Raw genomic sequence first — 17,855 nt, 5'->3', positions numbered from 1 at the left:
AATGAATATCAAGAGCTAATCAATGCAAGTGAAGGGAGAAATGGGACTAAAAATATAATTTCCCAAATAAGAAGGATATTCCTTCTTGAAGATCCATTTCAAGGGTCAACTGATATGCAAGACAGAGCATATAGAGATTTGGAGCGACTCTCCTGTTTGCAGGTAAAAGATTTAATTCCATTTATGAATGAATACATGAACCTTGCTGCAAAAACAGGAAGATTATTTACTGGACCAGAACTGTCAAAGAAATTCTGGTTAAAGCTACCTGGAGATCTTGGTAGAAGGATAAAAGCTGCATTTGAAGATAAATATCAAGGGAACACTATGGGAGTTCATCCTCGAGTAGTATTTACATACAAATATTTGGAGGAAGAATGCAAAAAGACAGCTTTCAGTAGATCTCTTAAAGATTTAACCTTTTGCAGTCAAATTCCTATTCCTGGCTATTATAAAGATTCAAAAAAGAAGTATGGAATCAGAAAATCTACTACATATAAAGGTAAACCTCATCAATCCCATGCACAAATTGAAAAGAAGAAACATCTGATAAGGAACAAGAAATGCAAATGCTTCCTTTGTGGAGAAGGACATTTTGCGCGAGACTGCCCAAGGGAATACAAAAATGTAAAAAGAGTAGCCTTATTTGAAGGACTAGAATTACCAGATGACTATGAAATTCTTTCTGTTAATGAAGGTGAAGATCAATCAGATGCTATATACAGCATCTCAGAAGGCGAGGACCATCAAGTTAATTCTATCCTTAATTCAGAATTCCTTTGTGTTTTTATCGAAAACACCAATTCATATATGATAGGAAAATCTGGGGGATGACAACCAATGGTAAAAATACCGAAAGCTCAACACGATTACAATCATGTCTGGGAAATCAATGGAGAAATAAATGCTCCATACCTAAGGTGTACCTGTTGTAAAAGGGAGACTATAAAGAAACACAGGATGCACTGCAGCTTATGCCATATCACGTCTTGTGGGATGTGCACCAGGAACTACTTTGATATGACAATCCCTGTGGAAAGGTCTGTTCCTATACCCTTTATTCCAAATAATCTGATACAGGAACAGCAAAACTACATAGCATGGGCTAAAACAGAGATAGAAAGATTGAAGCAAGAAATATCAAGAATAGAGTCTCTTGCGGAACATTAGCAAAATATCCTCCAGCAAGAATTTAATGAAGAGAAGGAGAAGATCATCAGAATAGCAAGTGCTGATAAGCTGGAAGTTGATACTGAAAATGAAGAACTCCGTTTAAAAAATAATGTCTTAGAACTGGAAAATTCGGACCTTAAAAGAAGGCTTCAAAAGATTAATAAAGAGGCACTTGGAGATCATGAAGAAGACGAGGAAATAAATGTTTTTATTGACTTTGGAAGAGAGAAGGTATTTTCAGTGGAAGAAGCACAACAACCCAGAATAAAGAGTAATGGATTATTTAATCTCACAGTTGAGCTAGACATCCCAGGAGTTGACAAATTCAAAGTCACTGGAATTTTAGATACGGGGGCAACAACTTGTTGCATTGATCAGGTATCCATACCTCCCTCAGTTATTGAAGATAACACTTTTATTGTGAATTTCAGTGGAATTAATTCAAAGACTACAGCTAATAAGAAGCTGAAGTATGGAGCCATGCGAATAGGGGAACATTGCTTCCGGATACCGTACACATATACATTCCCTCTTACTCTTGGAGGTAACATAACAATGATTTTGGGATGTAACTTTATCAGGGCAATGTACGGAGGGGTAAGAATTGAAGGAGATGAAGTAACATTCTACAAGAATGTGACTACAATCAAAACTCAGCAGACCGTTCCTATAGCCCCTTCAATTGAAGAATTAGAGCTAGAAGAAGAAGAGTATAACCAAATTCAAGAGCAGGTATGCACATGGAATCCCAGTCAAGGTTTGAAGAATTTTATCAAAGAACTAACTAATATGGGATATATTGGGGATGATCCTATGAAATATTGGGCTTCTAACAAGATACTTTGCAGATTAGACTTAAAGAATCCTGATCTTGTTGTTGAAGACAGGCCCCTCAAGCATGTGACACCTAAAATGCAAGACTCTTTTCAAAAGCATGTAAGTGCACTATTAAAACTGAAGGTTATAAAGTCCAGTAGTAGCAAGTACAGAACAACTGCAATTATAGTATACTCTGGCACTACTGTTGATCCGCAGACAGGACAAGAAAAGAAGGGTAAAGAACGTATGGTATTCAATTACAAAAGACTCAATGACAATACCCATAAAGATCAGTATAGTCTGCCTGGCATAAATACAATTATTCAAAGGGTTGGAAGAAGTAAAATTTATTCCAAATTTGATTTGAAAAGTGGCTTCCATCAAGTTGCAATGAGTCCGGAATCCATCCCATGGACAGCTTTCTGGGTACCAGATGGACTATATGAATGGTTGGTTATGCCATTTGGTTTAAAAAATGCCCCTGCAGTCTTCCAACGAAAAATGGACTTCTGTTTTAAAGGTACTGAAAAGTTTATAGCAGTATATATTGATGATATTTTAGTTTTCTCAGAAAATGCAGAAGAACATCAAGATCATCTCAAGGTACTTTTGAATATTTGCAAGAAAAATGGACTTATACTCAGTCCTACAAAAATGAAGATTGGAAGTCCTACAGTTGAATTCTTGGGAGCAACAATTGGGCAATCAAAAATAAAGCTCCAACCTCAAATTATTTCAAAGGTTGCGGATTTTAAAGAAGAAGAATTAAAGACAACAAAGGGACTAAGGTCATGGTTGGGTCTTCTCAATTATGCTCGTGCCTATATCCCTAACCTAGGGAAAATGCTTGGCCCTTTGTATTCAAAAACATCACCAACAGGGGAAAGACGAATGAATTCCCAGGACTGGTCCTTGGTCAGGCAAATAAAGAAAGTAGTCCAAAACCTTCCAGAACTCAACATCCCCCCAGTATCATGCTATGTTATTATTGAGGCAGATGGATGCATGGAAGGATGGGGAGGAATTCTTAAATGGAAACCTCACAAATTTGACCCCAAAACATCTGAGCTGATTAGTGCTTATGCTAGTGGCATATTCTCTCCTCCAAAATCAACCATTGATGCTGAGATACATGCAGTAATGAACAGCCTCAACAATTTCAAAATATATTATCTTGACAAAGAGGAGGTTTTAATAAGAACTAATACCAAGGTGGTGGGGGAATTACTGATGATAATGATGATAACCATATTATTGCTACAACAACTACAAATGATGAATGGATCTCGGACTATCCACAGTTGAAGCCGCTTCTTGTGAATAAATAGTCTCTTGAAGCTGCTGCAACTGTGGATAGTCCGAGATCCATTCATCATTTGTAGTTGTTGTAGCAATAATATGGTTATCATCATTATCATCAGTAATTCCCCCACCACCTTCCGCGAAGGGATTGGTAAATTCCTCTGTAGGCATAATTGAGCTGGATGTGGCTGTATCCTATAGAGCCAAATATTGCAGATAGTTGAGATAATCATCATCAGAGTCAGTTAACATACACAAGAAATTTGTTGGTGGTGACTCTTCATCCAGTTTTTGTTGTAACTGCCTTCGGTATTCTCGCGAATCCTGTAGCATTCGTGATGTTTGAGCTAAGGATGAAGCCATTGTTGGTGGTCCTTCAATAAGGTTTAGATAAGCTTCTTCCTCATAGAATTTATGCTGGGTAACACGATAATCCCTTGCCTGTCTCCTTAAGGTATCTAGCCTTCCTTCATTTGTGGTCTGAATGGCTTTGCCTTTTAGCTTCAGGGTGTTTTCTTTGGCAACATAGAAGTCATATTCTTGTGCATATTCTTCATCACTGCAACAATAATAACAACCAGTGCATTGAGGATTTGCTTTATATTTAGAGCAAACCTGTATGGTTGTAGACCCAAAGCCTTGACCTCCTCTAGCTGTTTGTTGCAATGTTTCGACTTCTTTTACTTGAGGTGTGGCAATATGCTCCAAAATAAGTTGTGCTATACATTCCCGTTCTTCAAGATAGATGTCTTCATTAGTGGTATTGTATGCCAGTATTTTGATTTCCCCTCTGTAATCAGTATCAATAACACCTCCCATAATAATAATGCCTCTTAGTGCTGCACTGGATCGGGGAGCTATGCGTGCATATAAACCTTCCGGGACTTGAATGCATATCCCTGTTGTTAATAATCTTCTTTCGTTAGGGGCTATATTCTTTGCATAGTCTATTGCCAGGTCATACCCCCCCATGACTTCTTCTTACTGGTAACACAGCTGAGGCCGATATCCTTCTCACCAATAATTCTTCATCCCCTTTTCCTGTTTCAGTGAGTACTGCAATTATATGATTAGTAATTTCTTCCTCATCAGATGGAACTTCTTCATCTTTAGCATTATATTTTATTTGAGATGATGAGGTTGCTGCTTGATAAGTATCAAATTGCAATGAAACACTTCCATCTAGAAGATTCCGGGTATTTACCTCCGTAGGCTGCATAGGTATACTTATAGTTGACTGTCGTATGATCCAGTTATGTCCTTGGACATCTCTGGTATTGTATCTTCTGCCAGGAAGAGCTCTAACTCCATGACTTGCAAGATAGTCAACTACATTTTGTATATTATATGCAAAACCTACATTAGGAGTATTTGATAATCTTCCTACTAATCCTCTGGTGATTAGTAAATTGACTTCCCCAATTCTCCAATTTTCATATCCTCTTGTTAAAATAGACACTTGAATATTTTGATAGAAATCAGCAATAGTTAACATAGTGTCGGGTATAACATATACCAGTTGGCTTCCATAAGTAAGATCAACTTCCATAGTAGCAAATATGGCTTGATCACCTTGCCATCGATTGTCGCGGAAGAGGCCCGATACCAAGGCATCCCAACACCTGAAGGATCTTATCAACTGTTGGACCAATATGAGGAACTCAGCAGAGGCAGAAACCCAAGCCCAAGGATCTTTGGGTCACAAGAAAAAGATCTCAGAGCCCATCTCGAAGACATTGAGTGGACGGCATCACGCCACGTCCTCAACAGTATATGGGAACTCAAGCTCATCAATGATGCCAAGAAAGCAGATTTTGAATATCGAGGACAACTCAGAGGTGGCCTCTACTTTAAAGATTCCCTCCCGGAAGTGACAAAAGCTAGAGATGAATTATTGGATCTCTTTATTAAAGCTCAGAACATCTTGCAATGTGTAAGAGACGCACCACCGTAAAGAAGCATGGTGGACCCCAAAAATCCAAAAACCCAGATATCCAAATCTTACTCTTTAAAGATATTTTGGACTGAGCCTCGGGGAGCCGTCCATCTATCCTAAAAGATAAGAATGACTTTAGCTTAATAATTGAACTAGCCTGAGCTATAAAAGGACTAGCCTTAGTTGTAAAGGGTATGAAAAGAAAGAGATAAGGATACCCGTGAATGACGATGGGTCCCCCTTGAGCACCCGATTCACCTATCCAACTCTCCCTACTTTTCTATATAAACCCTTCCTTAGCTCATTGCTGGACAGACACCGCATCTCGGTACAAGTCCAACTCTGAGAAGCTTGTAAGCTTGTAATTTCCTTTCTAAGCAATTTCAGTCCTGTAAGTTTTTAATCTCTCTTTTGATACATTATCTGAAGTTGTTTAGAAACTATTCTATTACCACGCTAAACTATTTTTGGTATCAGAGCTAAAACTTATGGCTGAGTAAATCTTTAGTTCAAGGTGTTCAGGGGAGAAGTTGTTAAGATTTTGTTCCATCCTATAATTCCCACAGGCATTAACAGATATCTTTCTTTAAAATCTAGGCTTAATGAATTGCAACTGTTGATCAATTATAGTTAAGTCTAGGGGCATGTTTAGCGAATTGCAACTGTTGATCAGTTATAGCAAACACATGAACTGATATAGTATCTAATCAACTCGTTTTTATCCAAGACTTTTTGATGGCAATAAGGCGACCGGGGAACGACGGGTGGATTGCAAAAGAACAGGTCCTAACTTGGCAGTAACAGCTGGGAGCCAAAAGTAAGTCCAAGGGCACACCTGTGTGAGCAAGAAAACTCTTAGAACCCTCTAAGCTGTAAGCCATCTAAAGTTAAAATAAAAATTAGTTGTAAATGTCCAGAAGGTGGGAAGAACAAATACAGGAATGGTATACTAAATCACATACTTCAAACCTAGAATACCTTGACCTTGCCCAAAAACAAACCCAGCCTACAAAAAGAGAGTTAGCTCACAATATATCAGTAATCTACGATAGAATCTGTCTATCTTGTAGAGTTCATTTGAAAAACTTTAAGCAAATCCAGGAACAAATAGAGGCTTTGAAATTTGAAAATCACAAGATTAATAAAGCCCTAGAAAACCTGACTCAAGAAGTGCTAGAAAGCAAGCCTTTAACTGAAAAACAATTAAAAGAAGTTTTCATTAAGATAACAGAACGGCCTAAACACATAGAAGAACAAGTCGTACGTCTTTCTGAGGAGCTAAAAGAAAAACTAAGCAAGGTTGAAAAGTTACTACATAAGGTAGAAGCTTGGGTTTCTGCATGAGCCATATAAACACTCAAGCTACAAACTCCTATAAAGAAGCCTTGCAAGCAACAGAAGGAATTGAATCTCCAGCCCTTGGTTTTTGCAGACCATCTGATTTTAAAGGAGGTATTAGCAGCAATATTTGTACTATTAAACAGGCTAATACGTAGATACAACTTCTAGTTACTATACTAGAAAAACAAGAGAAGCCTAAAGAAGGAAAAGGGAAGTTAAGGGTCTTCACAGATCCTTTCACAATTCTCAAAGAAGAAAAGGCTAAGCTAAAGAAATGACTTCTCGAGCATCAAATCCTCCTGTTACAACTCTTACAAGGACAAGAACTGAGGAGGCACCATTATTTGAAGATCAAGTTAGAGAATACCGCCAGAATCAAAGACGTCGGTATAATGCACAAAGAAGCCTTCAAAGAATAACACGAAGAATTACTGGAGGGGCATTCAACAATTCTCTTGAACAACAGATGGACCCGCAAGTACAGCTAAGGCTTTCAATGCAGGAGAGAGCATCCATAGTCCCTGCAGAAGTGCTTTATCATTCCAGTAGAGATGATGCACACCACAGGGTATATATGCATAGATCAGAAGAAGCCATGCTTGTTACAAGTAATCAAGTTGACAGAGCCTTCATCCAACCTGAAAGCTTTAATCAATTACAAAGAAGCGGAATGCGATTCCTTCATATGGGAGTTATTCAGGTACGAATCCAAATTCTTCACAGACAGGAAGAAGGAACATTGGCTCTTATTGTCTTCCGCGACAGTCGATGGCAAGGTGATCAAGCCATATTTGCTACTATGGAAGTTGATCTTACTTATGGAAGCCAACTGGTATATGTTATACCTGACACTATGGTAACTATGGCGGCGGCGGGCGGGGCCGACGGCGTTGGGCGATGGCAGCCGACGACAATGGACGACGGTGACGGTGGACTAGTGGTATATTCGACATTTAAATTTTGGTTAAACGATGACCTTGTAATGTAATCGGATTACATAGTATTTGCTTTGTAATCTAGATTACAAAACTTCACTACTTTTTGTAATCCAGATTACATTACATTACAAGTTTAAAATTAAACCAAACAAAAAAATTAGCCTTGTAATGTAATCCTGATTATATTACAAGGCAGATTACACCCTACCAAACGTAGCCTATGTGTAACAGTCCAAGAGCTTTAGTTTTAATCCAAAACCATAAAATAAGACATGTTAAACATCCTTAATGTACTCTTAACTACATGGTGCATGTGATCAAATGGATCCCCAAAAGTATATAACTTCACCCTAGATTGTGAACTCTTAGCAGCAGATCAAAGAGAGTTTTAGTTAAGAATGTGCTTCAACAAACCTGCATGTTCAATTCACACTTGGAAATAGATGTTACCAAACATAATACTAAACATGTAGTAGATCAATAAAACTACAAGAGGTAGTATTGGATGATATTTTTTAATGAGATAAGAGGAAACCTTCCAGCAACAAGAAGTAACTTCATTTCTCTTTCACTCTCTATTACAAAGAAATAATCCCCACTATGTATTACAGAAAGATTGGGTCTATCATTATCACCTCTAGTATGAGCACAGGAACAGTACATTTATTAGAAAAAATATCCACCAACAGAGAAACAATGGCCAACATGCTTATTCAGTCTCCCCTACCAATTGTTCATAGAAATACTTGATGCCTCACTTCAAGGTGATACCTTAAATAAGGTAGCTCTACAATATGGCAATACATAGTACATCCCCATTGGAAGAAAAGACGTAAAAGAAAATAACTACTTCTGCAGGTGGCCACATGGTTTAAAGTGTCGTGCCGAGACGGTTGAAACGGACGAAACATCTCGTTTCGCTCAACGACCGGCACCGGCATGACCCCGGCACCAGACCCACGACAGCTGCGACCTTGTGAGACCCTATGGCCGCAGCAGAGGAGTCAGCACGACCCCAGAACCAGACCCATGACAGTTGCGATGTGTTGCGCGACCCCGTGGCCGTAGCAAAGGGGTCGGTCGACCTCGCAACAGCAACAGAGGGGTCGCATAACCCTTTCGCTGCAGCCACGGAGACGTTGTGCGACCTTGTGACCGCTGCAGAGGGGTCGCACGACCATCGTGGTCGCCCCGGAGGAGTCACGCGATCCTCGCAGCCATGGCTGAGGGGTCACGCAACCTCGTGGCACCATCGAAGTAGTGCGAACTCGCGCGTGGTGTCGGATTTCGAATTTTTTTAATTAAACTTAGGTTAATTATTTTAATCAACTCTTAGTTATGATGGAGATAATCTAAATAGGCTTTTTATTAAACCCTCATAAAAATTTTATTCATTTATTATCTATTTTCATATCTTTTCCTTTTTTAAAGATTATTTTTTATATTGTTTATTTTTTAAATATTTATGTTAAATATTTTATTTTTTAATTAATATATTTTATATTTAAAAAACACCGAAACTATATCGGTACGACACGATACGGTACCGAAACTATATTGTTCTAGTCCAAAATCAAAACTTTGACACGGGTCGAAATTTTAAACCTCGGGTGGCCATCAAACCCCTTGAAGATTTGCCTGGAGATGAAACACACATATGCTCAAATGGAGTGCAAGGGAGGGAGCGTGGAGAAGAAATTGGGAAAAGAAGATGAAGTAGTGGAAGAACACAAGCGTGGAACACAAGAAGCGAAGGGAAACTTATTCTTGCAAACTTGATTACAAGAAACCCTAGGTAAGGTTCAAGTGATGCTTGATGCCTTGCAAGGGGAGATAGCTTCCTTCTTATAGCCTAATGTCGGGTGCTCATTGGGCCCATCGACGCATTATACATATCAGATAGGAAGGAATCTTACAAAGGTAAGCCTATATGCTTACTTTACATGCGCGAATATTTACTTTACATGCACACTTACTTTATTAACATGTTTACTTGCTTTCGGCGCATGCGAATCCAGTATGGCTTTTTGTAGTAGCCAGGAATTATAAAAGGCCAGGAACCAAGAAAATTGGGGTAAGACAGTCTAAAACTTATAAAGGGAAACCTCGTGATACACATGCCAGGATAGAGAAAAGAAAGCATCTGGTACGCAACAAAAAAATGCAAATGCTATCTATGTGGTTAGGAGGGCCATTTCGTTAAAGATTGCCCCAATGAGAAAAGGAATGTCAAGAGAGTAGCAATCTTTGAGCGACTGGAGTTACCCGAAGATTGTGATATCCTCTCTGTTCAAGAGGGTGAAGATCAGAGTGATGCTATTTTTAGCATCTCAGAAGGAGAAGACGACACTCATGACCTACAAAGGTCAATACAGATGTTTCAAATTAACACAATATATATGCTTGGACTAGAAGATGGAGGTTATAGGCAGCAAGTACATCTATCAGAAGCTCAGTCCCTCTGCCTTCATAATTGGAAGCACAATGAGAAGATTTTCGCCCCACAACCTCAAGATTGTACGTGCTGTAAAAGAGCAACTATGCAAAGAGCAAGGATCCACTGCCCCGATTGCCTCATTACTATCTGCAATCTATGTGGACCATATTACTTCAACAAAGAGGTACCAGTTACACCCGCTCCTTCTACACCATTCTCTCCAATGAACTTAATTCAGGAACAAAGACATTACATTATATGGTGTGAGGAAGAAATTAAGAGGTTGAAGGAGGAGGCTGGTTACTATAAATCCTGCTATGAAGCCCTTCTACTAGAACGGGATTTACAAAAGGATTTCCAGGATCTTGAAGAAGAAGAGGAAGCTGCTAATATGCTCATAGAAGAAACAATAGCAGCAACACCAAGCCCCGGGTTAGTCAAAAACATGTTGTACAACCTAACCGTGGAAATTGAAATTCCAGTAATACCCAAGTTCAAGCTGAAGGTAATCCTGGATACAGGGGCTACTACCTATTATGTGGATAAAAGATCAGTCCCAAAGGATGCCCGGGAACAAAACACCTTTGTAGTCAGTTTTAGCGGAATAAATTCCCAGCAGACTGCTAACATGAAACTTAAGAATGGAAGAATGCTAATTGGAGATAATATTTTCCGGATCCCTTACACCTACAGCTTCCCAATGACACTGGGAGACAAATGCAAGGAGGACTTCGGATAGAGGGAAATACGGTAACATTTTACAAGAATTTAACTACAATTAATACATTACCCTCTGTCCATGCAGCCATTGAAGAATTAGAGTTAGATGAAGATGAATACATCTAGATTAAGGAAATGGTACATATCTCAGTCGGAAAAATAAGTCCAACATTTGAACAAAAATTTGGACCTCTCCTATGAGATTTAAAGGCACAAGGATTCATCGGAGATAATCCATTACAGCATTGGCAGAAGAACAAAGTAGTTTGCCAACTGGACATAAAAAATCCAGAGTTTATTATTGAAGACAGACCATTGAAGCATCTAACTCCCTCTCAGAAAGAAGCATTTACCAAGCATGTCAAGACACTACTTGACTTGGGAATTATAAGGCCCAACAAAAGCCGGCACCGGACGACAACAATAATAGTGAATTCGGGGACAATAATTGACCCGATTACCAACAAAGAAATAAAGGGGAAGGAAAGGCTGGTATTTAACTACAAACGCTTTAATGATATCACTCATAAGGATCAATATAGCCTTCCCGGCATCAACACAATCCTGAAGAAGGTTAGTAATAGTCGAATCTTTTCAAAATTTGACTTAAAAAGCGGCTTTCATCAGGTTGCTATGCACCCGGATTCCGTGGAATGGACGGCCTTCTGGGTCCCGGACGAATTATACGAATAGCTTGTTATGTCATTTGGGCTGAAGAATGCACCCGCTATATTCCAAAGGAAAATGGACTTATGCTTCAAAGGAACGGAAGAATCTATAGCGGTATACATTGATGATATCCTGGTATTCTCGCCTGACGAAAGAAGTCATGAACAACATCTTCGAAAAATGCTTCAGGTATGCCACGAAAATGGACTCGTTCTGAGCCCTACAAAAATGAAAATCACAGTACCAGAGATAGAGTTCCTTGGTGCAATTATTGGAAATTGCAGGATCAAATTGCAACCCCATTTTATATCAAAAATTGCAAACTTCAAGGACAATGATCTCAGGACAACCAAAGGTATGAGATCCTGGTTAGGATTACTGAATTATGCTAGAAATTACATCCCTAATCTGGGAAAGCTTCTAAGCCCTCTATATGCGAAGACCTCCCCAAACGGAGAAAAGAGGCTCAATCAACAAGATTGGGATCTCATACATCAGGTCAAAGAAAAGGTAAAACAATTACCTGATCTGGAAATACCCCCCCCCCCCCCCCCTAGAATGTTATATTATCCTGGAAGTAGACGGATGTATGGATGGGTGGGGAGGGGTATGCAAATGGAAGAAGAAGAAGTATGACCCAAGATCTTCCGAAAGAAGCTGCGCCTACTCCAGCGGAAAATATAATCCTCCAAAGTCAACTATTGATGTTGAGATTCATGCAGTTATGAATACAATAGAGGCATTAAAAATCTATTTTCTGGATAAGATAGAACTCTTAATACGAACTGACTGTTAAGCGATTATTAGCTTCTTTGGGAAGACGGCTAATCATAAACCCTTCAGAGTCAGATGGATTTCTTTTATAGATTATATTACTGGGGCAAGACCTCTAATACAATTTGAACACATTGATGGGAAAAACAATCAGGTAGCAGATTCTTTATCCTGACTAATCACTGTGTTAACTTTGATAGAATGGCCGGAACAGGAGCTAAGACGATTAGCACTGGTAGCTCCAGCACTCAAAGAGATGGCGGTTCAACCCAGCATAGAGGCTCAGGAAGTACTAATCAAAGCACTCCAGAACCTCTTGACCTCGCTCACCAGTACCAGTGGAAGCTTAATGAGAAGCACAATGCCTACCCAATTCCACTCGACAAATTTAACCAGTTCAGAAGAATTACACGTGCTGGAACAAAGGGCAGCTATCCAGGCTGTCAATGCCCTCCAGCAACTAAGGCTCATTCACTCATTAAAGCAACAAGAATGCAATAAGTGCAGGGGAAAAGACAACTGGTGGAATGACTGGTACCTGCTGTAAAGCAATGTGATGAGCAACTTTCCCAGACAGCAAGTCTACTTCAAGATTGCGTATCCAGGATGAGGAATTTTAAAATATAACTTTACAGAAAGTGGTGGACCCATACTGGATTCGTATGCGCCGAAAGCAAGTAAACATGTTAATAAAGTAAGGTGCCTCGTTTGGAGGCAACAGAAGCAGATGGCATCATCCTCACACGAAGCAGCAAACTGTCCTTGACCCATGAACCTGAAGCCCCAAGCAAAAGAAGTCAATTATTGGCGTCACCAAGGAGCCATGTGTCCCAGACAATGTCAAACCAAAGCACCTTGAACTTGACGAGGATCAATCACCAGATCTATGTTGCACCTGTGGAGAAGCTGCAAACCCTGCATAGCTTGCCAATCACCAGAAGAACACCTGGAGCTCTATAGGAAGTCCTATCTCTCAAGACTAGTTGGTGTGCTTGGGTATCCCTTTGTCCATTGGGTAGTGAGAAGCCATCACCTGAACGTTAGAAAACTATGTACGTCGATCTCCTCACCTAATTCCAAAAACCCCTGGCTTCCTGCAGCAGTAGGCCGGATCCTCTAGTCGTCAACCAGAAACTTCTAACTCAGACTAAATGATGTGTCCTAGAATGGCCAATATGCATGAGACACACATTGAACATTTCGTACCACTCTGAAGTTCCTCAAGACTGAACTTAGGGCTCAGATGGAAGCTTCTATCCATCCACGAGTACTTTCTAGGGATCATCACTAACTATGAATCTACATCCAACTTAGCAAAAGATTAAGGTTATTCACAACAGTTCTTGGAACTCCTACTGAGCTTTTAGCAGAGGAACTCAAACAAATAATAGAGTATGAAATGACTTCTTTTTTTTTTTTTTTACAATTTAGGTTCTGTAATGTATTTTGAATACTTAACCATAGATTGATTCACTTGAATAACTACTTGATCTTCATTCTCAATGACAAGCCATGAGCTTGGTAGGTGCCTTCAACTTCAAATTGAATGTTTATTATCAAATATCAAGTACTTATAAATGACTTCTCGATAATAGTAAATTCTAGACCATGAATAAACAAAATGGGGCATCCAAGAGACCGACAAACTAATTGTAAAGGTACCTCTTTTTCTCGGTGAGGCATGTAAATCGGATCACAATGACAATGAGACCAAACATAAGTTCCGCTGAGAACAAAGAACCTTCAGAAATGCATATTATCACCTGCACAGCATGTTCACGCAAGTCAGTATCATTAAGAACACTTTTTTTTTGTTCTTTTTGTCTTAAAGATTCAGTTCTTCACATTTCCTTCTTTGTAATTCAAAATCTAGCAATCAAAAGGAAAACTAGCCAACTAGCTAGATCTAGTTGTGGATCTTGTATACAGTTTTTGCTGCTGATCAAGAAAACAGCATTTGCTTGACAACAATCATCATCATCAATCCATGTGTGTCCCAACTATTTGAGATCGACCACATTCTTGTCACCTATGACTATGAAGTTCTATCCATTGCAATTCACTACTGATATTCAAATTAATTAGATATTTTTTATTACATTGATTAATTTTTCTTTGATCTCCCTATCTCTTACACCTTTCACTTTATCTATTGACTATTTCAGCTAATAGGATCCATTGGTCAACTTTAGACATTCATATCATCTGAATTTATTCTCTCATTCTATAATTTGTTGGAGCTACCTATTTGCTCTCAAACAGTGATATTTCTTTATCTTATCCTTTCTAGCAACTCCATACATTCATCTTAGCATTGTCATCTCTATTATATTTTTTTTTTGTATGTGTTACTAGATAAGGGACCCAAAAGAAATAATTGTTGCAAGGAACAAGTAGTGATATTTGAAAGTAGCAATGTGCAATTGTTTCAAGAAAGAATAGCATGTGTTCAAATATCCTCAAGTAATACCTTTCTTGATAATAAACTCCTCAGAAAATGAGGAATTTGCATGAGAGGTTTTATGATCCAACAAAAGCACAAGATATTATTGCAAAGCACATAGAACCAGTGCTCCAATCTTGAAACTAGAAGAATCACAATCTGTAGAGAAAGACAATTTTAAAAAGAGGTCAAGCATGGGGAAATTTTCCACATTTTGTGTTGATATTAACATGTGTAACAACAGTATAAATAATTCACCCAATAAAAAAGCAGAGAGATTTGATAAAACCAATAATGACTCCCAGTAAGATTGCCTTCGATAGTGTTCTTCATTAGCAAGGATAGCTCAATTAAAGCAAGGAAAGCCCCACAGCAAGACACAATCTGTAAAACAAGCAGTTTCTTGTGGTCTACCCTCATATCCTGAAAATAAAACAAAGCTGGTGAATGACTAAAACAAGGATAGTATTCATTGACAATCATAATTCTTTCAACCTTGAATAACCATCTACTACTTGTAGTACAGTTTGCATCAATCAATGTGATGAAAAAGAGATATTACTATAATTAGCTTAAGCAGGACCAGACTTCAAAACTATGTTGTCCAAGAACACCAAAAATGATTAACCAGAAATAGGAGTAGCACACATCGGATTGGGTTGAATTGAGATCCTGGTAATCCACAATCACAAATTGACCCTAGTTAGTTTGAGTCAATTTTGAGTTTCCCATTCATCTTCTTTCTTAAAGATCATAGATCTGTATAATATTTTATAATTTAAAAATGAAATTTGGGACTTATCAAGTCAAATTTAGTTGGGATTGTGCTGACTTTTCTTAATTTCCAAAATTTTGGAGCTTTATTAGCTACAAGTGTATGCCATTAGCATCATCAAGCTGTGTTAATCCTAATCATTTGGGGATTATATCAACTAGATCTTATCCCACCATTGACCTCTATGAAATATTATTTCATTCGTAATGGCTAACAGTCAAAAAATTCTCAGCACAGTATGACAATTATCTGACAATAGAAGACTAGTGATCCTCTTATTGAACAGTACATCTACATCCCCTTGAGTTGACACTGAGGCTTAAATCCTAAAACTATTTACCTTATTTCATGCAAGTAATGAAATTATCAGATCACCAAATCATTCCTGTAGAAGTTTTAAAAGCATGATCTAAAGTAGAACATATTATATGACCAAGAAGAAGAAAATAGAGAATCTATAGACAAATAAGGTCCCATACATAACAGATCTGTCCAAATGCACAGACAAAAAGTACTCCTATCATATAAGATCCTACATTGAACCTACCTCTTATAAAGCAGCAAAACCAATAGTCTACATTGTATTATACTATATACAAGGTCTTCAATGACATAAGTTAAAGTAGTTGCCTGTAGAAGGTAGATAATAAAACTATACAATCCACAAACATAAAACATGGTGTAAAACATGCAACTTAAAACAGAACTCCAAAAAATAATGGAAAACTATGAAACTCTAGTTACATTATATCGTTCACGATTCCTCTGAGCCCCTGCAAGAATGAGAACCGCGAGTATAATCACCATATTTGATCCGAACCCTAATATCGTGCTGCACTTAAGGAACGCATTAATCAAGCATATCTCGATCAAATACACACAGAGAAAGCAAGTACAAAAACAATGGACCAAGCGAAAAAGGATATATATTCTCGAAGCATGGTGTAAATCCTTTAACATCCCATACCTGCAAGCAAACCAATACTAAAATGTTCAGAAGTTAAAGAAAAACACTCCTATCTCTCAATGTCAACGGTGAAATAAAAGTAGAAAACACGATAGGCAGCGTGAAAGGAAACCGAAAAGAAGAGATCAATAATCAGAGACATTGAACGAAGCAGCAAATAGGAATTAGCTATCACATCGGTTATCGTTATCACTTATCAACATAGAACGCGGAACCCCAAAAAAATCTTGGAGAAAACAGAGAAAGTCGAAAACAAAAAGATCTACATATACACGGATCAAAGCAGGACGAATAAAACCCAATAGATCGGACGATCAACAGCATGAAGACAATGAGCTTACTATGGAGGCGTTAGGGCAGATGAACTCCATGACCGGTTCCAGAAGCTGAGGCAGGAAAGCAACGGCGACGAGCTAAGTGACGCCTCTTTAATAGGAGAATCAAAGGGTATTCTTGTGATTTCGATTAAAACAAGCAATGAACGAGGAATCGTCCGCACGAAGTGAGTCACCATGAGAATGTTGGCATCCGTATGCGAAATTCATGTGCGTTTAGTGAATCCGCGGTTGCTTCTTATGATCGGGGGAAAACGGGAGATATCGCATATATATTCTATGCTATTGCTAGTATAGGAGTCATAGTAAAGGAGAAGAAGATTCGCACGCGGGCGTGGCACGTCGCGTAATGGCGTTGGGATATTTCTTGTGGGCCATCCGTCCCGCACCTCACAAGGTATGTGAGGGGGGCGCGAGGAAAAATGTGTGGATAAGGATTTGTGAATTGAATGGCCTGGGAGGAGGGAAAGTGGCGTCTGCGTCAAAAAGAAGCGCTTCCACCGGGGAATTGCACAGCCACTGTCCCTTCCTTGTGCCACTCACTAACTTGATAAAGGTAGTGCCCTATTGAAGGATGATGTGATTTGAATTCTTAATATCGAATATAGACATCTAGCTTTGTCTATTGCTTCGGAGCTATCTACCACGCAAATTAAAGGATCACTCAGAAACGAAATTGTAATAGTAGATCAACACAGGTTTTTATATATAACGACTAATATTTTTATATATGAATCATTCTGATATTAGCGATGATCTGTCCGGAGAAGATAATATATTGGGAACTATATCATCCTGTCCGGAGAAAATAATATATTGGGTATATAGTTCTGATGTTAACTGAGCAGAAATTTTTAGTTGAAAAAAATGACTGTGTGGTTTTGTGTCAAAAGGAATGTTAATAATCGGACCAAGGGGATCCTCGTCACAGATATTTCAATGCTCAAGTTAGTGATATCGTTGAAGGCAATAAACAGTAGAATGAACAGTCGCTATGGGTGTGTAAAATTACGTAGACTCGCGTATGCGTAGCGTACCCGTGCTTATAGATGAAGATTTCCTTTAATAGTATTACTATTTATCTATGCATGAATCTCAAGACGTTTCCAAAAAAGGATAAACCATAAAAATGTTGTGACATCTTTCCCAAAATGAACTCATAATCTTTGTGTTTGATAGGGTGGAAGTTTCTAGTGTACAGCTTACATATAGAATATTCTCTATCA

The 17,855-nt window shown here is 38.6% G+C and overlaps 1 protein-coding gene across 4 annotated transcripts in view; it reads right to left on the bottom strand.

Annotated features, from left to right (window-relative positions):
* The window catches only part of LOC121970440 (ABC transporter C family member 13-like), a 49,923-nt gene extending 33,179 nt beyond the window's left edge, over nt 1-16,744 (bottom strand). For 2 of the 4 annotated variants that reach the window (XM_042521174.1, XM_042521175.1), the window contains exons 1-6: nt 16,636-16,744; nt 16,254-16,294; nt 16,072-16,156; nt 14,811-14,975; nt 14,580-14,711; nt 13,772-13,872 (exon numbers count right to left, since the gene is read on the bottom strand). In XM_042521174.1, coding sequence (XP_042377108.1) covers nt 13,772-13,872; nt 14,580-14,711; nt 14,811-14,975; nt 16,072-16,156; nt 16,254-16,294; nt 16,636-16,665 — 554 coding nt within the window. In that variant the 5' untranslated portion in view covers nt 16,666-16,744. Of the gene's footprint in view, nt 1-13,771; nt 13,873-14,579; nt 14,712-14,810; nt 14,976-16,071; nt 16,157-16,253; nt 16,295-16,635 lie in introns of those variants that run through there. The other 2 variants (XM_042521173.1, XM_042521176.1) reach the window with 2 other exon arrangements.
* Nucleotides 16,745-17,855: the final 1,111 nt, after the last annotated feature.

This window comes from Zingiber officinale, chromosome 4A, assembly GCF_018446385.1.
Source record: "Zingiber officinale cultivar Zhangliang chromosome 4A, Zo_v1.1, whole genome shotgun sequence".
Taxonomy (NCBI): domain Eukaryota; kingdom Viridiplantae; phylum Streptophyta; class Magnoliopsida; order Zingiberales; family Zingiberaceae; genus Zingiber; species Zingiber officinale.
This window is presented reverse-complemented; position numbering and strand designations above follow the sequence as displayed.